The 25,870-nt window shown below is 44.8% G+C and overlaps 1 protein-coding gene across 5 annotated transcripts in view; it reads right to left on the bottom strand.

The window, feature by feature from the left end:
- The window catches only part of DOCK11 (dedicator of cytokinesis 11), a 189,504-nt gene that overhangs the window by 79,635 nt on the left and 83,999 nt on the right, over positions 1-25,870 (bottom strand). For all 5 annotated transcript variants that reach the window (XM_044236036.1, XM_044236035.1, XM_044236038.1 and 2 more), the window contains 14 exons: positions 25,777-25,859; positions 22,734-22,856; positions 22,468-22,544; positions 19,746-19,930; positions 19,588-19,653; positions 17,559-17,651; positions 15,408-15,531; positions 11,925-12,046; positions 11,223-11,309; positions 9,086-9,175; positions 3,389-3,507; positions 1,850-1,919; positions 1,645-1,770; positions 702-773 (listed from right to left, as the gene is read on the bottom strand). In XM_044236036.1, coding sequence (XP_044091971.1) covers positions 702-773; positions 1,645-1,770; positions 1,850-1,919; positions 3,389-3,507; positions 9,086-9,175; positions 11,223-11,309; positions 11,925-12,046; positions 15,408-15,531; positions 17,559-17,651; positions 19,588-19,653; positions 19,746-19,930; positions 22,468-22,544; positions 22,734-22,856; positions 25,777-25,859 — 1,437 coding nt within the window. The remainder of the gene's footprint in view (positions 1-701; positions 774-1,644; positions 1,771-1,849; positions 1,920-3,388; positions 3,508-9,085; positions 9,176-11,222; positions 11,310-11,924; positions 12,047-15,407; positions 15,532-17,558; positions 17,652-19,587; positions 19,654-19,745; positions 19,931-22,467; positions 22,545-22,733; positions 22,857-25,776; positions 25,860-25,870) is intronic.

Here is a 25,870-nt window from a genome sequence, read left to right on the forward strand (position 1 = left end):
CATTTTTTAATTTTCCTGACAACAAAGAACTCATTTATCCGTGCATCTTGATTTTGGTAAACCTGCCCTGTGAAAAATCTGATAAAAATGGCAAGTACGAGGTGAGTAACTTTCACTTCACAAATCTGAACCCTAGAATTCCTGTAACTGAGAAAATGTTTCAACAGAGACATGTTCAAGCTACAAGATGAGGGGAAAGCTTCAAAGCAAATGCATTTTACGTGGCAAATAACTAAAGAATGTACGTGGAAGAGTGTGTGAGGACTCTGGAAATGCATGAACTGTCAGACCTCAGATTTATGCAATTCATCTGACGGGTGTGTATGTGTGTATTTTTTTTTTTAAAAGATCGAAGTCATATCATGCAGCTTTTCTTTTTTTCTTTTTTTTTAAGATTTTATTTATTTATCATGACCCTGAGATCATGACCTGAGCCGAAGGCAGAGGCTTTAACCCACTGAGCCACCCAGGCGCCCCTGTGTGTGTGTATTTTAAGGCAAAACTGAAAAAGCTAAGGGCTAAGCACGGGTGTGTGTGTGAGCGTGTGTGTGTGTGTGTGTGTGTGTGTGTGTTTTAAGGCAAAACTGAAAAAGCTAAGGGCTAAGCACCTTTCAGCATAAGAGGATTTGCGTGTCATTGCTACCAGTGAATAAAATGAGCCTTCTCTGCCCATGTTAAGTATTATTCTTGAGCATACTTACCTTAATTTTGTTCTCTTCCAACAAGTATGTGGCCATAGACTTTGCAATAATTTCAAAAAAAAACCATGAGTACTAAAATAAACAAACAAATACATAAAATCAATGTTTAATAGTTATCCAAATCCTGAAGCTTAGCAAAGCTGGACAAATCAATATGGGTCTGATCTCTGAACTTCAACAGCATTTTAAGGTGATCGCAATTCTACGACTGCAGTTCCACAAAATACCTCCAAAGCGTGTTGCCGGAGATGTGATATTGTACTTCAGGGCCGGCTGCTGAGGTACAAGGAGCCTGTGGTGGGAATGTTGCCCTCCGTGGGGAGGCATTTTATCACTCACACTGTTTTGATTTGCTGACGGCAAACCAACTTTTAGTTTATTTTATGATTGCTTTTCAATTCCCTACAGACAATGAATCTTACTAGGGTCTTCACCCAGTGAGGAACCCAGCCTTGCCCTTGGTAAGTCACTGGGACCAGCCCAAGGAGCACAGGTGTTTGCTTGAGTATATCTGAAGGGTAGAGAGAAGCCTCCGGCAGATATAGCCTCAGCTGTCTGCAACTGAAATTCCATCACTCCCACTTGAGTGTCCGTGTGCCAGAAATGACGTGTTAAGTGCTTCACTTATATTTTAGAAACGAGGAACTAGATGCTTGGAGACGGTCAGTAACAGACTCCGGGTCACAGAACTATTAGCTGGCGGATTTTAACCCAGGTCTTTCTTTTACACAATTCTATTACACGTTCGACTGAGAACAGGGAGTGGGTAGGAAGGGTAAAGAGAATGAAGAAGATTCTGTGGAGCACATGAGGGAAAAGGATACCTGAGCAGAGTGGTAAGGGAAGGGGGTAAAGGATGAAAAGACCAGGACCCAAGTGGGAGGGCATCAAGCGAGTACGTCTCTGGCTTCTTTTATTCCCCTGCTGTGTCCTGTTTCCTTACCTTCAGCAGTTTGTTTATTGCTAAAAAGTCGGCAGACTGCTTCAATATGGCAATCATGGTGGTAGCCAGGGTCTCATGTATCAGGTGCGCCTGAGGAGCGCTCGGTTTTTCAGGTCGGAAGCTATACTACAAATGAAAGAAAATGAATCGTCAGTCCAAATTCTCACAGAAAAGAAATGGCTCCAAAACGGTTTCCTCCACAAACCTTGATGAAGGATCTTAAGTAGTTATCCAAGCCTTCTTCATGGCACTTCGAAACGATATGTAAGAGAACCCTGAAAACACATTCGCAAAGGGCAGCATGTCAGGCTATGGTGAATTTCCACAGTTGGACCGTCTAGCCCTAAAAATACCCCCACACTACCTGAAGCGTTAAAAGTGAGAGGACCGCAGACAACATAAGGTGCCTAACAAAGACTTCAGCATCTAACACGCTCAGAGCCTTGCAAAACACTTCCTGGTTCAAAAGAAGGCTGGTGTGTTTCCAGCCCAGATGTCTCTGCTCTAAATCTCTGTGCACATTTCAAGTAGGAGCTTGGCTACAGTGGGCCAATAGACCTCCAGGGGGGTGAAAAATGAAATCCCCTCCAGGGAGTAAAAGGAAAATGAAAAGCACAGCAACAGATGGGGAAAAGGAAGAGAGAGATAGGACGGGTATAATGGCATGACCTGTGATCAGCCGTAAATCTAAAATTCATCTACGAGACTAGCAGTGGTTCTCAAACTTGATCATGCATCAGAATCATTTAGAAGGCAGGAGGCTGGGTCCCTCTCCCAGAGGTTCTGATTTTGGAGATCTGGGTTGAAGTTCAAAGATGAGCATTTTTCATCCACCCCCAGGTGATACTGATGCTGCTGGGGTAGGAGCCGTATTTGAGAACCACAGGACTAGAGGAATGCTTCGTAAATTTTTGAGCAGACCGGCCCCAGCAGCAGAGCCGGGGTGTCACGTAAGGCCCAGTGGGATAGGCCGTGGCAACAGCAGAAGCAACAAAGCCAGAAACATCCCACACTGAGTTCTCAATGCATTCAATCATCCTACTTGAACTGCAAAGTCAACACATTTTGCCTTCTACTCTACCATAGATCCTTGTTTGTTTCCATAAAAATTATATTCCCTCACTGTTTTGAGTAAAACTTCATGGCTTAGGGTGACTCTGTCCAACATGAGAGCCACTAGGTACCTGTGGCTATTTAATTGAAATTCACAACAGTGAAAAATTCAGTTCCTCACCTACACTAGCCCCATGTCAAGTGCTCAATATCTAAATGTGGCTAATCCATATTGGACAGCCCGAGTGTAGAACTCCATGGTTGGAGAAAGTTCTATCGGACAACACCGGTCTAGGACAATGGGTCTCAAACTCTGTTGCATTATGGAATCGCCTGGAAAACTTCAAAAAAAAAAAAAAAGATGCTGAGTTCCACCCCTAGATATTCTGATTTTGTTGGTATGAATGTGGTCTGGGCACAGACCTCTTTAAAAGCTCCCCAGGTGATTCTAACATGCAGCCAGGTTTTAGAACCCCTGGTGGAGAAAAACACATTTTCTTCTATGGTTTCTGGTACCATCTATCCCTGGCGATACAAGTTCCCCAGTCTGAGAAGCATGAAACAAGAGAAAATGGATAGTAGATATCTGACTTTTGGGTTCTTATCTGGAAGATAAATTTATAGTGAAAAATGAAGAAACACAAAAAAAGAAACAAAAGTTGCGTCTTTGTATTATAACACCAAAACTCACATGGTGCAGTTGATAGGAACGTCATCTTCATGGGTCATATTGGTGAGAACCCGGAAGAGTTGCATAAGAATTACAGGTAGAAACTGTATCATGACTTGGATCTCCATGGCATGCAAACACTAAAACAAGTCATTATTAGTTATGAAAACACATAGAAATATGCTGTAACTTGCAAATGTGAAGCAACCAAAAAATTAAGTAACAAGAAATACATTCACTTGAATATAAGCCCACTTCAATGGCAGCTTCCTAACACAGGGAACTTTGGGGGGTTCTGGGTGGCTCAGTCAGTTAGGCATCTGCCTTTTGCTCGGGTCATGATCCCAGGATCCTGGGATTGAGTCCCGCATCGGGCTCCCTGCTCTGCGGAGAGCCTGCTTCTCCCTCTCCCTGTGCCTGCTGCTCCCCCAGCTTGTGCTTTCTCTCTCTCTCTCTCTGTCAAATAAATGATAAATAAAATTTTAAAAAATAGGGGACTTTGTTTTGTTGATTACTTTAACCACATGTCTATTTTAGCACTCAGATTTTGTTCGTGTATTTCACATGAAACACTTCATCTACCAAAGATAAAAAGTGTAAGTGGGATAAAGGGGTTTGGGAATAAAGACAATGGACTCCTGGTAAACCGGCACTCCACTGGAGTGGGAGAGCAGATGTGTTTGAAGGTTCTGGAGACTGGCCTGCTGGCCCCCAGCATGGAGCACGTTCTACAGAATGTGGACCATCCACTAATCTGCTGAGAAGGAAGTGAGATGCAGTAAAGAACACTCCTCCGTGTAACTAGCTTCACACTGGCCCCATCCACAAACTGAGGTAGACTTGCATTCAAAAATCCCCACAGTCCATTTCTTCCCAGGGCTAACACCCTGTCTCCAAGCCACAGGTACGCCAAGCACAGAGAGGCAACGTGTTCGTATGTTCAGAAATGATCCCGGCAGCAAAATCTATAAAATGTCCTTCTTCTTCCTTCCCTTCTCCCCACCCCTTCCTTCACTCAGACATTCACTCGATCATTTAATCAACCAGCCAACCGGAAGGTGAAGACAAACAGGTCTCACCAGGCACCTTCTACACCAGCTCAAGGTTCAGCGTGATAGGAAATGCAGAGATGGAGGAGACTGGTCTATTTCTCTTTTGCTCTGTCTCACCGTCCTTAGCCACACCAAACCTTTTCAGAACACTAGTATCTACACGCGAAGCATCTCGGCAGTGACCTCTTCCTTCTGGGCAGATTCTCTTTGGTCAGATGCACTAGGCAAGAGATCGATCTCAAGGATCTCATGGGCTATCCTCTGGGCTTTTCCTTCCTCTTGCCCCCCCCTTTCTAGCCTTACTGCCATCGCCCCTCTTAATCTGTAACCAAAATAGTCTTATCATTTCATAGTGGGTCTCTTTTTTAAAAAAATATTTTATTTATTTATTTGACAGAGAGAGAGAGACAGAGATCACAAGCAGGCAGAGAGGCAGGCAGAGGCAGAGAAGGGGGAAGCAGGCTCCCCACCGAGCAGAGAGCCCAATGCGGGGCTTGATCCCATGACCCTGAGATCACGACCTGAGCTGAAGGCAGCGGCTTAACCCACTGAGCCACAGGCGCCCCTCATAGTGGGTCTCTTAACTCTCCACACATCCAGCTCTCATTTCCAGATGCATCTCCCCCCAATTTGGTTCTATCAGACCACCTCTTCCCAAAATGCCTGTGATGCTTCCCTATTACCTAGGGCAGTGGCTCTCAACCAGGGGCCACTTGGCCCTCCTACCCCACGGGACATCCCTCAATGTCCGCAGACATTTGGGGTTGTCACAACCGCGAGCGCTACTGACACCTAGTGGATGGAGGCCAAGGATGCAGCTAAATGTCCAGGCACAGGACAGCCACGGACCAAATAGAAATGAACCCATCCAAAATGTCAGCAGGGCCAAGGATGAGAAACTCTGGCCTAAGGGCCAAGATTACTTAAGACCCAACCTAGATTTCCAGTCTTAACACTCCTCATTCTTCACGAGGCCAGACCGGTGCCTTGACTGCTCTGGGAGTATATCCTACGCATGCCCACCTTTGTGCATTTGTTCGGTTTTTAGCCACATCCTAACCATCCTTCCAAGTAAGTTGAAACCCCTAATTCGGTGAGGCCGCTCATTTCAGTCATTCGACAAAGGCATATTAAATGACCCTCCAAGGACCAAGCACATCAAAAACACCTGGATCCCCCATCAAGCAGTTCAGGGACTCAGCGGGGAAAGACCTAGAACTAAACCTGTAACGCCAATGGTCAATAGTACAATAGTGGCATTATGAATGCACAAAGAAAGAAGCAATGGAGTCTTCGCGTGGGCAGAGGATGTCCAATGAGGTTGCAGAGAGCATGCAGGTGAAAAGTGAAGTGGATGGGGCGCCTGGGTGGCTCAGCCAGTTAAGTGTCTGCCTTTGGCTTGGGTCATGATCTCCAGGTGCAGGGATCTAGCCCTGCATCGGGCTCCCTGCTCAGTGGGGAGTCTTCTTCTCTCTCTCTCTCTCCTACTGCCCCTCTTGTTCTTCTTGTTCTCTCTCTCTCTCAAATAAGTAAGAATTAAAATAAATAATGTCAGGTAGAAAAGAGAAATGGGCATTCAAGGCAAAACTGATCCAGTATCACTCCTTGGTAATTTACTCTCAACACAACTAGAGTGTTCTTTCTCCTCCTTGTTACAGACCAAACAAACCACCACGAACAAAAGGCTGCCAAGGGCTTCCCATGCCTCCCCCCGCGTCCCCCTCTAAGCTCATCTCATGCCACCTCCCTCCCGCAACAAGCTGCTCACTGCTTTCCAGCTCTACTCATCTTTTCTTCTTTTCCATCCTTCCAACGCCATCGCAAGGTGTTTACGCCTGCTGTGATATTCTGTCCTCCTTTGCCACAGCTTTAACCCCTACGCTTATCTTCTTCTAATCAATTTCCTTTTGGCTTCATCCATCATGTCCTCAGACGCCTTCCCTGACAACTCCATCTAGAATGCACCGCTCTCATGTCGGATCCCATTCATCCATTCTATTTTCTCCGCAACATACATCTTGATCTCAAATTACTCATTTATACCCTCTCTACCCCCAGCTAGAGCAGGGATGTGGTCTGAACTGCTTTCCCATCCTATTCCTAGTGCCCACTGCACTAGCTGGCCCCGACGAGGTGCTCGGTTAAGTATTTGGCGAATGACTGAATCAACAAATAAAATATGGAACCAAAGCATTACAATAAAGAATGGAGGCGTCTAGTCTCAGGGATTCCTCAGTTCCCTGGACCCTTAACACTATAACCTGGATCATGCATTTGCTGCCTATCACATATTGCCCCAGACTCTCTCTGGTACCCTACTTATATCGTCATTCCGCTTATACATGTCCTGTCTCTCCGACTGGTTTTAAGATCCCCATGAGCAATGACCTGAAGTTATTCTTCTCTGCAAGCCTCGCAACACCTGGGAAGCTATTACATACACAATAAAAGCTCAACAAGTACAGGGCCAGTGAATTGGCGAAAGAATGTCATTTACAGGACTAAGAGTCAAGAGACACATGCCACAGGCTCAGCTCGGCTTTGCTCCTAACCAGGTGAGCGACCACAGGTAAGTCCTCTCTACTCGGGCTTCAGTCTCCTCATTTGTTAAAAAAAAAAAAAAAAAAAAAAAAAAATCTCAAGACTCTCACTCAGGACTAATGGTCCCTTACAGGAACTGGGCACTTTCTGTAATCATGCGGCATTTCAGTCACTGCCACTAGAGGGCGAGCAAAGGTCACATAAATATCAGAAATTTCCACACCCTAATTTCCACACAAATATGAGTACATTTTTCTCTCCATTTCAAGACTACCAGTACATTTGAAAATGATGCTCTGCTCTATTGCATTCCTTTAAAACTTTACAAAGGTTCCCCACTGGAAGAAAAGCCAAAGAACTTAGTAGGCTAAGCATACATACATAAAGAAGGCATTCTAGACATTACCCAAGGAAAGGATTTGGAAGGTAGAGGACGATCAGACTTCTTAATGATGATTAATAATAATAGCCATCATTTATCAACTATCCCCCTGCTTCTACCCTTCCAACAGTTTATGCTGGATCTGGTAGGCAAGATAAGACTTTAAAAACCCAAATCCCATCATGGGGCTCCTTTGTTCATCGCCCTGCAGGGCTTCTCATCGAAGGTAGAGTTCAAACTCCTCATCGTGGCTTACAAGGCCTGACCTGGCTAGCTCCTCAGCTACCTTTCCAGTATGAGGGTCTCTCCCTCCGTGTGCCAGCCCTTCGTTCTGGAATTCCCACCGTCCCTTGAACATGCCGAGCTAGCTCCTGCACTTGATGTTCCCAGCACCCCCCCAAAAGTCACCTAGCTGGTGCCCTCGTTTCCCTTAGGTCTCTGGCAAATGTCACTTTACCAGAGACCTTCTCTGACACTTTACCGAGAAGAGAGACCCCTTCTCACTCTTTCTTTCTGTTTGATATGCTTGAGTTTCCTTTGTGGCCCTTATTACCACCTGAATGAATGTATATATTCATGTATTCATTTGTTTATTGTCCATCCCCCTCCACCAGAAAGTAAGCCCCCCGATGACAGGGAGAGTGTTTGTTTTCTTCAGTTACATTCCGAACACTTAGAATGATGTTTGGCCCATGGAAAGCGCTCAAGAGATCAGTGTCGACTCCAGGATTACTGCACTACATAGCAGATGCCCTAGCTCACGTAAGCCTCAAAACCACCCTACAGGTTGGCGTTACTGGTTCTCCCTATGTGACAGATGAAGAAACGAAGGCTTGGAATAGCTCGGTCACTTGGCCAAGCCTAGTCCCCGAGCTAATGAGGGACAGGTCTAGGACACAAACTCGGCAAATGATTCCACCATCCATCCATGCTATCTCATCTCGCACTCCCTCTCTGAAAGAAATGCACGTTTTTGTTTCCTGAGAACAGCATGAAGTAGTAACCTATGTCCAAAGGGAAATCCTGTAGAGATTTCATTTAAAAATTTTTATTTTAAATAAATTATTTTTATTTCATTTTTAATTTATTTTTTCATAATTTAAATAAATTATTATTTTAATTAAATTCCTCAGGCTTGCGATGGCTGACCTACCAAAGGTAGGTCAACCGAAAGGAGAGTGGCTGTCAGCTAGGTCCCGTGATGTGCAATTCGGTCCTACCACGTTAGGGAATGAACAGGAGCCTTGGGTTCTTGATACACTGGATAAAATGTGGTGTTCCTTAAGGCTCACTCCCACACAACATGCAGAAATGAGGGTTCTCTGTCTGTACTTGGCCCTTTTAATATTCTTTCACCCACAGACCCAGGAATTGTCATTTTATTCCAAGCAAAGGGGACTCCATTTCAATCCTGACCCTTTTCCCCACAGCGCCCTTCCTGGGCAGTCAGCAGGAAGAGAAAAGACCTGAAAAAATCCATTTATGGAAGTGAAATAAACATCCTCATGAGATTTTCATAAATATGTCGACAGATTCTGGTTACAAAATCCCTTGCTAAGGTCGCAATTCTGAGGTCTGCTTGTAAGTAGGTACTTGAAAGAAAAGCACACAGAAAGTATTCTCTTGAGGGTACACGGCCCAAAGTATGGTAAGGGGTTAGTTTGACTCCCTCTGCCCCCATCAAAAGGTGGCAACAAGGAAGACACTAAAACCAAACCTTTTCACAGAAAGCCGTTCATTTACCTTTAAATATTTAATGAGCTCCCCTGGAACCTCTTTCGAGCCTGACTGAATCAGCTGGCAATGATGGAAGAATTTGTGAACATGGAGATCCTGAAAAACAGATGGACACAGCCAAGTGAAATGTGATTCCTTACCCTTGGACATGGCCTCTCCAGCGCCCCCTCCACCCACATCTTGCAAACCTACCCATCCGGGTCTTCGCTCGCCCAGACCGGGCAGCTGCAGCTACCAATGTCTGTGTCCATGACCTTTAGTCCCCTGGACCATGGCACAAAGCAGCAAAGCCAGGCAAAGTGAGCATGTCCCTAAGTATCCCGGGTAAGCCACAATTTTTGTGCAACTAGTCAAATCTCCGTTTAATTCTGTTTTTGATGGGTGTAGCCTCTGAAGTTGGCCTGCTTCTACATTTTTAATGAAATGAGTAGGAAAAAGGGTCTGGAGCCACAGGGAGCTACCAGACAGGTCGCAGGCACTCGATGCTCAATCTACCACGGCACTTGGCCGGCGAGTGTCTGTCTGGCTGTCCTATATGGGGTCTAGGTGTTACATGCGGGCTCTGTGGACAGGATGTACTGTATCTGGAACTGGGAGAGTAAGATTTAGATTTTGACCTGCTCCCTCCAATTTAGCATCTGTGTGACCTTGGGTCAGTCATCTAACCTGAGTTTTGGTTTCTCCATCCATGAAACAGTGAACTGGGCGGGGCGGGGGGGGCACGTCAAGATGGACCTCATAAAGGCGACACCAAGGAACGTTGACTGCATCTTGTCCATCGGTGATATTTTGAACGGTGCCTGAGCCTTCTAATAGATATCTGATTCTAACTGCATGCCTGGTAAGGCTAAGAGCAAACTGTACTAGTCATCCATGACCCACTGACTGCAAATTTCTGGGTTCGACTCCAGTATAACAGTGAGAAAAACATCAGACAAACTCTAACACAAGGGCAGCCTACCACCTGTCACTACTCATGAACACGGGCAAGGTCATCAGAAACAATGAATGTCTGAGAACTTGTCACAGCCAAGGGGAGCCTCAGAAGATGGGACAACTACATGCCATACACTATCCTGGACAGAACTGTGGAACACAAAAAGGTCACTAATAGGTAAAAACTAAGACAATCTGAGTAAATACGAACCTTAGTCATTAGTTAGGTATCACTACTGGTTCATTAATTGTAACAAGCGTGCCATACTAATGAATGTAAGAGGTTAACTAGGTGGAATGTCTGAGTGGCTCAGCCGGTTGAGCGTGTGCCTTCGGCTCAGGTCATGATCCCAGGGTCCTGGGATTGAGTCCTGCATTGGCTCCCTGTTCCCTTCTCCCTCTGCCTCTCTCCCTGTTTGTGCTATCTCTCTATTTCAAATATATAAATAAAATCTTTCAAAAAAGTAACAAGGAGTGCTCGCTTTGGCAGCACATATACTAAAAAAAACTAACAGGGAAAGGAGGTAAAGGGTATATGGGAATTCTCTGTACCATCCTGTCTTTCTGTAAAGCCCAAACTGTCCCAAAAACTAAAAAAAATTTTTTTAAAGAGGTGATAAGGGGGGGCGCCTGGGTGGCTCAGTGGGTTGGGCCACTGCCTTCTGCTCAGATCATGATCTCAGGGTCCTGGGATCGAGCCCCGCATCGGGCTCTCTGCTCAGCGGGGAGCCTGCTTCCCCCTCTCTCTCTGCCTGCCTCTCTGCCTACTTGTGATCTCTCTCTCTCTCTCTCTCTGTCAAATAAATTAATAAATAAAATCTTTAAAAAAAAAAAAAAGAGGTGATAAGGGCCTCCACAATCCTTTCAGACTTTTGTGAGACTTGAATCCATTTAAAGGTAATAAACAGATTTGGGGATTTGAAAGGGATTATAAAATTTGAGTTACAACTATTAAGAATGATGTTATTACTAATGAGAAAGTTGTTGAGGCCATGATTTCTCTAAGGTCGCAGGAATCAAATACAGTCTATTCTAAAACAAGAAACAGATTCAGGGGCGCCCGCCTGACACAGTCGGAAGAGCATGTGACACTCAACCTTGGGGTCGTGAGTTCGGGCCCCACGCTGGGTGTAGAGATTCCTCAAAACAAACTAAAAAAAAAAAATTCAAATATCAAAATTGACAAAGTTAACACGGCGAAACTTACCTGAGTATAAATCGTAGACTCTAAGTGGCTTTTAATCTTCAACAAAGGCTTCGCACCATCTACCCACTTAATATCCACATTAGATTGCTGTGAACAGAAAATAGATAAGTTTCCATAACATACCTATGGGTAGATGAGTGACACGACACCATCATGCATTTCAACTTTTTCCCCTTTTTTTGAACCCCAGAAACAAATGCGTTTGTTTCACACATAGGGAATTATTGGAGACGATAACCTGCCTTGAGAGTAAACGGATCTGAAATCATTTTGAATTTCCAATCCGTTGCAGGCTGATACTTTTAAAAATCACAATAAAAATGAATTACTAAATAAATGCATTTTTAAAGATGATGTCCAAAATCCAAGCCCCAGCTCTTAAAACTGTCCTCAGACGAGGGGTGCCTGGTTGGCTCCGTCAGAAGAGCATGTGGACTCTGGGTCTCGGGGTCATGAGTTCGAGCCCCATGTTGGGGGGAGGGGTTCCTTAAAAACAAAATCTTAAAAAAAAAAAAGAATCAACAGACAGGAGGTACCTTGGTCACATTGCTCTCAAAGTTTTCAAACACTCCTTTTCCATACTTACCTTTCCTGTGGACCAGCCCGCAGACCGGACTCTGTGAAGCTATCCACTAGAATACGGAAGTCTACTTTTTAAATATTTCATGGCAATGCCTTCAGCAAAGGCAGTGATTTTCCTACCCTTCTTGATTCTGCATCATTCAGATGCAAGTAGCCTGGAGGAAGATTGGCGGACACTGGCAGCTGCTGCTCAAATGTAATGATTCTCCCATCCTTCAGCAAAGGTACCCAGGCAAAGCCAACTGCCAAGACAATAATCAAGATGAGAAGAGAGATGAGAGACGAAATTGCAAATGCAATTAGCTACATAAATCTCTGACTGCTGGGGAGCAGGGCGGGGTGACGATGTTTCCGGGGGTCTGTATATGGGAGTCCATGCAGTGGGCAACTGAACCCTGGGGAGGGAACAATGCAAATGGCTTCCTAATCCCACCCTGTCCACTAACATGTTCTCTACTCAACTTCCTGGACTATAAATTGGGAATGACACATAGTTTTCCCACTTCCTAGTTACTGAGAGACCCCAGAGAGAGAATATAGGAGAACACCTGAAAAATTTTTCAAGTGCATTGGTACCACTATCTTTACCCTTTGGGGAGTAACTTATGGTAGAGTTATTTTTTTAAAAGTCGGAACTCTCACATCCATCCTTAGTGAGAGCACAGAGTCCCGGGTCTGGGACAATCTCAGCCAGCAATCAGTGTGTTGCGCATTTTCTTTCAGCAACCCAAAAGTGAAGGATTATGGGAAATTAAGGTCACAAGTCAAGGTCAGGTTTTCCTGACGAAAGAAGGCAGAGGGGTAGTAGCAGAATTCAGATGGGGCACAGCATTAAGACTTGAATCCACGAAGCGATTTCCCTGTATTTTCTCTGTATTTCCTAAAAAGAGCTTCTTGGATTTCTATTAGAAAACTAATCACGTTCCAGCTAAAAAAGCCTGAGCCATCTGTATTCCTCAGCTGGAGCAGGGTCATTATTTCCATTATAGAGCCTACTACTCTGGGCTTCAAGGGTTTATAACTCAGCTGTAAAAAAGCTTGCTTGGGACCAAGTTTTGGCACATGAGTGAGGGTGTTGGCTGGAGGGCCCTTTTTGAAAGCCGCTGCCTTCTGATTCTTTTAAAATTCTTTGCGTAGTGCTCGCTTCGGCAGCACATATACTAAAATTCTTTGCGTGAGTGTGTGTGTTTATACTGTGAACACAGAAGTCAACACAAATCTGGTTAGAATGTTTTCATTTGGCAAATGCTTTAATTCTTCAAAGAAGACAAATATGTTGCTTTCTCTAAGGAGACTGAATGGTTTTCTCAGACTCTGAAAGGCGCCTGAAGGCCATCTTTACTAGCATAACTTCAGAAATGGTTTGCCCAGAGCTCTTCTCTTAAAAGGAGCGGACAAAAGTTAACATGAGCACATTCAGAGCTGTTCTGTCAGGGTAGTTAACTGAAAAAATCAGACACATGACCAAAGGTTTCCAGTCCAGAAAAAGAGGAAAAATCTCTTTCTTGTTCTTGGGTGAAAATTTCGCCCATAGACATCTTTATTGAGCTAGAATTCAGATACCATACAACTTGTCTATTTCAAGCGTCCTCATCAACGGTTTTTAGCATATTCACAAAGCCGGGCATCCACGACTACTACCTAATTCCAGAACTCTTCCATCACAGCCACAAAGTACCTCCACACCCCTCAGAAGTCACTCCCTACTTCCCCTTTCCCCCAGTCCCTGGCAACTGCCAGTCTACTTTTGGTCTCTGTGGAATTGCTTCGGCAACATTCTTGCACTGTGAATTTATCAGAGCACGGCCAAGGGTGTCTCTCAGTCAAAACTCAGAGCCCTTGGAAGCTGGAAAGGTACGGTGTCGAGCACATGCCTTCTGGCTCAGGGATGTGAAGCCACTTACGGGTGGACAGTTCTACATGATAAGGGGCCCACGGAATAACCATCCTATGCGCTACCGGGCCCTTGGCCCATTTCGGTCTAGGACTTAAATAAGGAAAGAGTAATTTGTCTTTTAGGACGTGCACTATCTTGGGTTCCTATTGTTCTGCCTGATTTCTTCTCAACCCCCGAGGTCCCTTGCCCTGATCAAACTGCAGTTCCCGTGAAGACAGAGAACAGGACCACGTGAGCCTTAAGGCCAACTTCCTAATATGTCAGTCTGGCTGCACGGCAGGCATCACTCTGATGTCTCACCAGCACCCCGAACTCAATGGCAGTCCCAAACCTAGGATTCCCTGCCACCCCGTGATTCTGCTACTTGCAAATTCCTTCCTTCCAGTGTTGATGCTTCAGCGCTAACTCCGAATGCTCTCTCTAGTTGCTAACCATTTGCCAGAACCAATATATTCTTCTGCAATCCCTTTCTCTCCATTGCCCAGCTGCTGCCGTAGGGCGGCCCCCTTTCCTCCTGGACCTCTGAAGTAGCCCCTAACTGATGTCTCTTCCTTCTTTCTTGCTCCAACTCCCCGCGCCATCACATCGCTGCCCAGTGGGACTTCCTGTAGAAGAGTTCTTACCAGCATTTACAGCCCTTCAATATTTCCATGCTGGTGACAGAATACAGTCAAATCCACAGCCTGGCATTCAAGGCTTTCCATGATCTGGCGCCTCCTCTTCAACCTGACATCCTGTTGATTCCTCTCCCAATACCCCGTGCTCTGGTCCTACTGAACTTACGCATGGTTCCCTGTCCATATCCCTCAATACTCGGCCTCTGGACAAGCTCTTCTGTTGTTCTGGAATCTACCTTCCTGCCATCACTGCATTCTCAAACTCTACCCTGCCCCTTTAAGGCTTCACCCAAATATCACCTCCTCCCGGAAGCCTTTCCAGACTCCCAGCCACTAGTCCCTCCAACCAGTCGAAGTAGTAACTCACTCTTCCCTGAAATTACACAGCACCGCTTTTTCAGTAGCTACTACTTCCTGTCTTGTCCTATCATTGTCTATATAGATCTCATTTCCCCTGCTAGACCACAGGCTCACTGAAGACAAGATCTGTGTTTGAATGTCCATTGTATTCTCCTTAGTACCTACTGTAATGCCTTGCACATAATAAATACACAGACGTATTTGGTGAATGAATGAATGAATGAATGAATTTCCAGGCTAGCTTAGCTCTGAATCCCAGGCGCTGCCGACATTTATCTGGTGGCAGTGGCATACTCCATGTTTGTAGGGCCTCTGTGTTCGCCTAAGGATGCTTCCCACTGATTTATCTAAAGCTTTGCTGGATAGGACCAGGACTGACCCTTCACTACCAGCTCAAATTGACTCAAATTCATTAAATCTGTTCTGCTCTCACTAGAACCAGGTGGGTCCCCAATCTCCCTCTGGCTCAATATATCCCTGGGCTCTGGGCTTACTTCCCACTTCCTTAGCGAGCCAAACTGGAAAGTTTTGGCTGCTGAGCCATTCTACTTAAAAGAAATGATGTTCAAATGAACCTATAAGTCATCTTTCACCGATGAACTTTTTAACTTGGAAACGTACTTTTTGGTGAGGGGAAGAAGTGGTTTGTAGCTTGAGGAAAAGAAGTTACGTTCTAGACAATTCCACCTCAAATAGCTGTACAAAGAGACAGTGAAAAAGTACACATACCCGGAGTTTCCACTGTGTCCTGCTTTTTGGTTGTTCCCTTTGTGTTAATTTCACAACTCACGTGGTAAAAAGTAAAAAGCAAATGATGTTTTTGATGCAGGTGAATGGGAAGCTCAATTTTAATCTGAAATGACAGCAAAATCACACATCACATTTTGTTTTGTTTTCGTTGTCAAGCTGGACAGTCAGACCTTTAGTTCAATTTCATCATATTTTTCCGATGACATGTTTTTTTTCTAAACAGCAAGCCAAGTCATCAAATAATAGTTATCATTTAAATGTACTCTAAAGGCTTTTCCAGTCAGTTTCAATTTGACAACAATAGCCTCCTAGGTAGTGAGGGCTGATTTATGGCTTGTGCTGGAGAGTCCAAAGGATTCTCCTAGATGCAGCTTTGCAGCAGATTTTCCAAAACACTGGATCGAAACCACAGCCTCACAGCCTAGGGAGACTATGTGAACTCAATCTGAGTTAGTGAACACAATCAATCTAAAATGTGTACTGAATTTGAAAGGCTCCTTTTCTCTAAATTGTTGCCTTCCTTTGCATGGGGAAAAAAAGAATTAAGCTTTGCAAATATACATGCAAAAACTCACTATGGTATTACGGTATCCACCAGTTACAGTTCACATATGTAGCCTTTGAAGAAAAACGCAAGATAATTCTTGAATAAAAAAATAAAAATCATCACCCTTGGTACATGACTTCAATCCTAGAAACTGATACTTTAATACAAGCATTTCAAGTGATTTTCCAATCAGGACCCCACAAATGTCTTTACAGCCCCCCAGAAGTATACAAAAGACAGATCGCAAATTTAATTGATCAGATGCGTGTTCGTACACCTGCCTGAGACACAAGCAACCTCTTGCGATCTCTCGCTCTGTCTTGGTCAATATAGACCGAGTGTCTGAAAAGCCCGTTTCTTTCGGGCCCCCCCAAAATAATGTGGATTACTCGCTACATGATCAAGTCTTCTGGAGTAACGGGTGTCCATGAGGGAGGGGGATATATTAAAAGAGTTGTTTTGTATATTAAAACAGCTTGGTGCTGGACATCTGGCCTCATCATCATTCATACAAGGCAGGGTTTTGGTGTAAGACTAATTTCGGTCGTAGGTATATTTCACCATGAACACGCCTATTCACGGCGGCCAGACCATCTGGGTGCCTAACGCTCTGCTGCACAGAAATGTGGGCATCCACCCTCCCCGGGGGGCAAAGCCGCAAGGCACTGCTCTGCTCCTCCCTGCTCCCACCACACCAAGAGCGCTGGATGGAGAAAGGGAGGTGGCCTAAAGCTGGGATACAACCCCCCACCCCCGGACCATGAGACCAGGTGGATCTGGGGAAAAACCATGACAGCAGTGGGGATGGTTTCAGACAAAGAGCTCTGAGAAGCAGAAAGAGCCAAGCTTCCAGCCTGGGATGCATAGCCAGGTTCACAGAGACACGTGGGAATCAAAAGCGGTCTGCAGATTTGGACAAGTCAGGGACACACCGGCTGGAAGAGGCTGTGCCAGAGACACTAAGAGAGACAATGGCAAGTACGAAGAGACAAGAGATGGAGAAGGAAAGAGAAGAAGAGGCAGAGGCAGAGCGGTAGACTGGGGTGGACGGGGGCATGGAGCTTGACAGGCCGTCCCACTCCTCTTTGTCTACACCATGCCGAGGCACTAGAGCGGTCGGCGGGGTTCTGGTGGCCCTCCCACGCTGCTGTGTCTCTCAAAGCATTTCACTTCCACAGCAGCTGTGCCCCCAGCCCCATGCAAAACCACAGGAAAAAAAGATGTAGAAGGGCGTTCAGGATGTCTCGTCTGAATTTCTTCTTCAAAAGCTAAGGAAGGAAATGGGAGACTCGGAAAAGGAGGAACCGACTTGCTCAAGGTCATGGAGCCAGCTGTCAAAGTGAGGCCAGAACCCTAGCTCTGGTCTCCCGTTTCTTCCCTACATGTTTAGGTCTCACCAGAGCCCCTTCCATTGGTGGGCGAATTCCCCCTTCATCGAAGGGCACCAAGCCCTTCGCCTTGGTGTGTCTATCTTCACAGGACAAAACACTCAGGGACCGCAAGGGCAGAGAAAATGACGGAGGTGAAGAGAAAAAGAAGAGCCAGCACTGTGTTTTATGAACATCAGAAAAATGCGTTCTTACCTCATCATAGAACTCTGGATTCTGGTTGTGATGCGAGACAACAGCATAAGCATTTGTGGTAAAAACAGACCCTGCGGGTTTTCCATAAATACACTGCAAAAGAAGGAAATGGAGTCACCCATCTCAGCGAAGGCCTTTAAACACACAGTTAGAGGTATCCGTGAACCCACGGCCATGGCCAAGCCCACCGTGAGCTTGTAAATTCCGAATCATTTACAGTCACTCCAGCTACCATCTCAGACACCCTTGAACTTGGCCGCATGGATGCTTCCGAATTTCTGGTCCTCAAGAAAACGCACTTCCCCATTAGCTGACAGCAAGAAGTCAAACGTGGCTACTCATTTGGGAGGGGAACACTCTGAAACCAGATCTGGAAAGCTGACTTGTCTCGTGCCATTTGCCTTTTTTCCTAGGAGAAGCTCCCCACCGGGCAGTTAGCAGCATGTGCTGGACGCTCTGAGCGGCAGGGCAAGGTAAGGAGCTAAACCACACACACAGCAGCAGACAAATTCCTAGCCTAAAGGCATGAAACACTGCATGTCCACCCAGATACAGACAAGCTTACTGCTGGCTCCCTTTACAAGCCACGTTTTAAAAGTCACTGGCTTTCTGTGAGACCCATAAAATGAATACAAGGCTTTCTATGGTTCCACGGAAAGATCCATTTGCGTTTCTAGTGTGAGTTCTATACTTCTACGGGCCGATAAGCTCAAGGATAAATATGGAGTACTAACTGCCTCGCCCTGTCACTTCAGAGCCAGCGTCTAGGCCAGCTAAGAAATGAAATTCAGAACTCCCTGTGAATGCATCGCCAATTCTCCTGAAATACAGTTCTGGAGGCAATTTGCGGGAACTGTGGAGGGGTAAGCTAAGACTCTTTAAGGGTACGAAAGGACATTGCATGGGGCGAAAAGGAAGAGTCATTCTCATGTCCAGTGAGGGGGGAATCAGAGAAAATGCAACTAATTTGAGCCAGCTAATTCTGAACTAAGGTTTCTCAGTGGAAACAAACAAAATAAAACAAACAAACAAACAAACAAAAAACCCTCCCAAAACACAAAAAAACAAAAACAACGAAACACCTCTTTTCAAAGCTGGGGGTTATTAAACATCCAGGCAATGGCTTAGTTAAGGGTTTCCAGGCTTTTCCCCCAGGAGGTCTGAGTGGAGGACTAGCCGTCATCTATCTGATTTAGGCTCAAGCTAGAGAAGTAGGGGGCCAGCCAAACCAATTGTGACAGCTAAATGTTCTTGGAACTTTTCTTTCAGGCCTCTGATTAATATGCTCAAGAGCGAAAAGATAGAGGCCCGGTGACGTGAGAGGTATTTAAGGATTGTTCCATCAGAGAACACTAAGATTCTACTTGGCCTCCACCACGGATCCAAGTCTGGAGGCACCAGCGGAGAAGTCCTGTCTCAGATCAAAGCAGTCATGCTGTGCTTCTGATAGCTCGAAGCCTGTTCGGGTTTCAAGGAGAAAAGAGTTTACAGTCCCCTGATGATACCATTAGAAACTATCAGGTCACAGGAGAAAATGACCTTTGATGGCACATCAGAGCGGTGCAAAATCAAAGAGGTGCAAAAGCAAAATGCTGGTCTATGAAGCTTACCCATTTTTACAGCTACACAAGCTCCTACCTTGTTTGGATATTTTTTAAATATTTTATCCTTACAGTTAATGCGTCAGAGTAGAAAAGGCAACAGCACCATCATCTCTTGAGTACATTTTCTTTGTGGCGCTTAAAGAAATTAAACTTAGCCTATAAAACCACCAAGTACCAAAATCTTTATCTTCTTCTTTTTTTAAGATTTTATTTATTTATTTGAGAGAGGGCATGTGTGTGCGCATAATCAGGGGATGGGTCAGAGGGAGAGGGAGAAGCCACTCCCCGCTGAGCAGGCAGCCCGATGAGAGGCTTGAGCCTAGGACTCTGGGATCATGACCTGAGCTGAAGGCAGACACCCAACCCACTGAGTCACCCAGGCACTTGACACTAAAAGCATATGCTTTTTGAGATTATAAACAAACCTTTAGAGCGCTAGTGTCGCTTTCATCTGAATCCCGGAATTCCACACACACCGCAATGTTCCTTGCCTAAAAATGATTAATCACTCAAAATGAGTCCTAAAACCAGAAAATTATGAATTGCATTTTATACCCCAAAATGTACAGTTTATACTGCTTACCTTGGCAAATGTTTTCTGGCTATCGTATTTTAATTGCAAGGGATATACATACAGATGGTTTTTGTAAACAGTAAATGGATAACAGTATTTGGTCATTTCTGGAACAAACTCTTCGACCTCCACAGTAATATTTTGACAATTCTTTTCAAAAGGCTTCAGGGGCACATACGAAGAAGTAATACAATCTATGCCAGAAGAAAGAAAACAGGCAAAGATAATACAATTTAGCAATCATGAACACATTCTTGCCTTTATAAAAATATACGCAGACCGCGTTCTCAAAGAGTGATTTCACAAACAGAATTCTTAGTGATTGACAAAAAGTCATACAACCACTTTAAGCATCCAGAAGGACAAGATGGCGTAGCCTGGTACTGATTTGAGTGGGACCATCCCAACCAGACACGATTGCTGGTTCGTTCTCAATGTAGAGTGATTTGCCAAATATAACACATCATAATTTTTACAAATTTAAACTCTGCAGAGAAATCCATTACATTTTTTCCTCCTGTGGCTGCAATTTAGCTTTCACTGCAAATTTTTATTGGTATCAGGGAACTAACAGTGAATGTATGCCTCCAATTAGCTCATGGATAGTCACTCTGCAAAAAGTTAACTTGGTGCAGGTGCAATTTTCACCAAGAAATAAAGGAGGCCTTTGGAAATGACAGATCTTGGGATGTGTTGCCAATAATAAATTCAATACTCTGGAAGGTGAAAAGCACGAAGGCTCGGGAAAGTGTGGCAGCTGAGGTTATCCGAGCAGCCCTGGGACTAGAGGTGATTCGTATACTGAAGGAGCTCTAACATTGCTTGTCCCTGCTGCACTGTGGTATTGATCGAACAGAAGACCCAGGAAGAGTCATACCTGAGGACACAGTGTTTTCTGCTGGGTTCAGGTTTCTCTAATTATTACAGTGATACTTAGAGTGGACTATCTGGAGACAAGTGATGGGTCCAGTGTCCAGACAGAACTACTGTTAGTATTTTGACATATTTTCTTCTCGTTTCTTTTCGATGTCTGTTTTACGTAATAATACACAAATTCTACTGTATATACAGAACTTGATCCTGGGTTGGGTTTTGGGGTTTTTTTGTGTTTTGTTTTTTGTTTGGCATTTGATCTAATGTTTTCTTCTGTGGACTCTAGATCAACATCATTCATGAAAGGCTGCGCGAAGTTTCCTGGTGCACCATCACACCTTAACCACACCGACAGTGCTGGATTCTTAGGTTGTTTCCAATCTCTCTCCAAAATAAACGACGTGAAAAAGAACACCTTTGTGCATAAATTCCTGTCTATGTTCCAAATTATTTCTTTAGGGAAAAAATAATCCATTGTACTCTTAGGTGTTTTGGAGTGTGAATCTGGTGCCACGCCTCTGCTTATGAGCCTTTAGTGACCTCTTATGGCACGTGAACTAAGATCCAACCCTTTAAAGAGTTACTGTGGTCTATGCAATTTCCTGCAGAACTTCTCCTGCTTCATTCCCATCTTCATTGCTCCCACCACACACCACATTGGCTTCCTTTCTGCTCCCGCCTCAAGTTCTTTCCATATGCAACGCCCTCCATCTGGAACATACTGTCCCCAACCACCATATACTATCTCCTTCGCATTCTTCAGTTTCTGAGCCAGACCATGACCTCCCTTGGCCACCCCAATCACCGACTCAAAATGCTCATTTGTTTTCTTATTTACTGTCTGTCACTCCTAGATGTTAATCTCCATTACTGCAAAGTTTGTTCAGTAAATGAACGGATAGAGAGAGGCTCAGAATCAAAATGCCTTAGTTCTAGACATCTGTGAACATCGATTACCACATCGTGTTCCTACCCACGACAGGTGATGGTGCCTGGCTAAAACCCAGCCAGCATTAAGACAGCTACACTTTAAAACATTTTTGTAAATGCGACAGAGAAGAAAAGCATTTTGCTACTTTAACTGCATTAGTGGCATTATTACAGAGATTTGAACATTTTTCAAGTTTTTATTAGCCACTAAATTTTACTTCCTGCAAAGTGTCTTTTCTGTCTTCTGCCCATTCTTCTTCTGAGATCTTAGATCCTTGTCTTTAGAGAGGAAAAGAAACTCTCTTCCTTTTGGATTCCTTGATGGGATTTACCCAAGGCAAAAAACAGCAGAAACTGACTAGGGAAGAGCCACTACAGGATATATTACATATGAAACAGCTTCTGATAAAATCAACTTAACACCCTTCCTAATTTGTAACTATTCACTGCATGTGCTGGATTGAATAGTGTCCCCATCCCCCAAAAATTCATGGCCACCAGAACTTCAGAATATGACTGTATTTGGAAACAGGGTCTTTACAGGGCCACCTGGCTGCTCAGTTGGAAACAGGGTCTTTGCAGATGTGATGGGTCAAGATGACATCATACTGCATTAGTGTGGGCCCTAAATCCAGTGACTAGGGAGTCTGCCTTAGAGCACTAAGAAGGAATGTAGCCCTGTTAATATCCTGATCTTGACTTCCAGCTTCCAGAACCGGGAGAGAATGAATCTGTCATCTTAAGCCAATTAAGGAGCCAACTGTAGGAGTTTCTTACGGCAGTTTCTTAAGCCAATTGTAGGAGTTTCTTATGGCAGCCCTAGGCACTTAAAGCACCATGTAAACCTCAAGAAATATATTGAAAAGATTAAAAACCTGAGATTCAAATGTAGCCCTTTGAGGTTTATTTTTAACATGTGAATTCTTACTTGATAATTCCACAGGAACACATTCTACAGTGACGTTGAGCTGCCCAGGAATAATCTGCAATTTGGTCTTCTCTGGCCTAGGTGTAAAATAAGAAATATTTTATACTTAAAATTTATGAATACTGAACGCACTGGTTACCCTATATGCAAACTTCCAAATCCAAAAATGCTCCAAAGCATTCAGTCTCTCCCACATATGACTCGCATTCATCATATCAAGAAACTGTAATTCATCTATTTTATCAATTTCCTACAGCAGCACTTACTTCTTATACTCTGAGAGCAACTTGAGAATGTCTTCATTTGAAAGCTTGCTACTGTCTTGTTTATACAAAGGAGAAAATCTCCCATCCAGATCCAGAGAACCTTGAGTATCTTTGAAAATGGGTCTAAAACAACAAGAGAATTTTTTTTTAAATTCTCAAGTGTTGACAAATTAAGACAAACTTACTGCTGGTGCACATTCAACGTGGTACGACCACTTTGGAAAACTCGTTGGGTAATTTCTTGGGAAATTCAGCACATACCCACCCTCTGACCCTGCAAGTTCACTCTCAAGCATATTTCCACAGGACCCCTAAATGTTCACCGCAGACTTATTTGTTACGTCCCCGAAAGGAAACGGCCTGGATATTCATGAACAAGTGAACGGATACACTGTCGTGTATTCAGACAGTGGAATACTACTCAGAGTGAAGGGCGGATATGTTACAAGAATGTGGATGAACCCCAAAGCCAAACTGAGCACAAGAAACCAAATGCGAAAGTACATACGGCAGGATTCCCTATGTAGGAAGGTCTAGAATAGAAAAAAGTCATCAGCGGGGTGGCTGACTGATAGGAGTGGGATGGCTGCTTGGACAGGGGCAGGAGGAAACTTTCTGAAGTGTCAGACACGCTCCAGATCTTGGCTGGCATGGTAGTCACGTGACTGGAAACGTTTGTGAGAATCCACCAAGCTAGATACATATAACACACGCATTTGAATCAAAGGTAAAGTGAGTCTCCAAGTTGATGACCATTAAGTTAAAGCTTTAGGGTCAATTTATACAAAGTTTACAAGATATACGTAGAGTTTCCAAATACAAGTGTGGATGATTCCTTACCCCTCTTCCCTCTCCCATTTAAAAAAAAAAATTCTATTTATTTATTCGATGGAGAGAGGCCACAAGTAGGCAAAGCGGAAGGCAGAGGGAGAGAGGGAGAAGCAGGCTCTCCACTGAGCAGGGAGCCCCATGTGGGGCTCGATCCCAGAACCCAGGGACCATGATCAGAGCCAAAGACAGACGCTTTAACTGACTGAGCCACCCAGGCATCCCCGACCCCATCCCATTTTTAGGCAGCTTCTTACTGCTAAAATGGGCAGTAATGGCCAAGCCCCCAACACACTGGGAGCAGCTCTAGCCGAAAACATAATCCCCCCGCTCCAAGCCTCCTAAGATGTGCTTCTAGGCATTCACTATGGTTCCTACTTCTAAGCATACCTCCTTTATTTTCAGTAAACAGGGGTTTAGCATACATCTTTAAAATACCCCAGGCAAGCCTTTAGAGTGAGTTCTTGCTGCAGGAGGGAAAAGGGAGCCCAATTCCTCATCAGAACAGGGAATCAGAGCATCTACGTTCAAAGGTTGTTAAATTAATATCTAAATTACTTTTTAAACTCATTTTCCTACTGACCAAACAGCACTGAACAGCCACGACAGTGGGCCGTGCGCTACCGTGGTCTGGCGTGGGCGGAGGTCACGTGCTATGGGTTCAGATCCCGGCTTGGCCATGTGCCCATGAAGTTGGGCAAGGATTTTTTTTTTTTTTTAACTTGTTCCACGGCTGAATTTCCTCCTCTCCCAGGCAGGAATAACAGTTCTCACCTCTCAAGAAGGTACACATTAAAGCACTTAGACCATCGTCTTATATAGGGTTCCCAGATAACTCTGAATAATCCCAACAGCAGTGACAGACTTCTCAGGCCAGAGCACCACTAAGGACGTGTGTCCACAAGCCACACTTCACCCCCGCCAGTGCCTAAACAGACCAACCTCTGCGACTCTTCGCCATTCACCCAACCATGGTTATCTTCTTCTTCTTCTTCTTTTTTTTTTGAAACTAGCCCACAAAACGAGGACAAGCATGCTTTTTCATCTACCAACACACAGTATGTTCTGAAAGCTTCCCCCAAATGAAATGATTATAAACACTGACAGAAGAGTTAATTAGCTTAGAATCTCCTCCCCTTATGCTACTCCCCAACACCCAGCAAACACAGTGGACTGAATTACTCAGAACATGGTGCCCTTTCCCCAGAAGATTCAGTGAGCTGTACAGGCTATACCGCTCCCAAGCCAGTGAACCTGGACTTCAAAGGGATGGGATACAAGAAAGACATTTTAAGTCATCACTGTATGTAGACTTGCAAGAACTGGGGGGAAAAAATATAACCTACCATAAGAGATGAACTAGAGATAACACCCTTCCACATACACTACCCGTGACAGGTTTCACGCATCTGTCATCAGAAACCAAGTCTATTCATGAATGACCCGCTTGCACTTAACAACCGCATTCTTTTGCCTTCTCATTTTTAGTACAGTTTCCAGAAATATTCTAGGATAGCTTTTCAAAGTATAAACTTAGCCAGCTTTGAAACAGCGGGCACGCTGTACATAATTCGCTAAAATCTCGGGTTTTCTGGGGAGGGCAAAAAAATTCCATTACTGTAGCAAATAAACTCTGCTTTAGAATGCAATAAAATTAAGTGGTGGTCAGATCGGGAACCGAGGCCAAAGCCAATTTCCCTGAAGCACCACAGATGAAGAAATGGAAGGTTCCTTGAGGCACGGCAAATTGCAAGAGAAAGGATTCTCATATCCCGCGGCAGAGCTCACGTCTGTGCCCTCCCACCTAAGTTCCCACGTGGGAAGCCAAACCCCAAAGTGCCAGCATTAGGAGGAGGGGGCGTGTGGGAGGTGATTGGGTCAGGAGGGTGGAGCCCTCATGAATGGGATTAGTGCCCTTAGAAGAGGCCAGCTAGATGAAGATAAAGGAGAAGCCAGCTAGCTGTCTGCAACCTAAAAGAGGCTCCTCGCTATGACCCGGTCATGCTGGCACCCGGACCTCAGACTCCCAGCCCCCAGAGAGAAATGTCTGCTGCTAGAGCCACTTGGTCCCTGAGAGGACCCGGCCACATCCCAAGTGTCCAAGGATAGACCTGGCTTGTCAGAGACCGCCCGCTAAACGCTGCCGGCAAGGATGACAGCCGTGAACTTTACAGATGAGTGCGAACAGAAAGGTCAGGATTATATTTGTACAAACCTGGCAGCCCAAGCAAAGGGCATTCTGTATTGTCCAAGGCGGCTACACACTTGCTTTGCTGTCCTGTGCACCTTCTGGGCCGTCTAGGGGCAGA

The sequence above is a fragment of the Neovison vison genome, chromosome X (genome assembly GCF_020171115.1).
Source record: "Neovison vison isolate M4711 chromosome X, ASM_NN_V1, whole genome shotgun sequence".
Lineage (NCBI taxonomy): Eukaryota > Metazoa > Chordata > Mammalia > Carnivora > Mustelidae > Neogale > Neogale vison.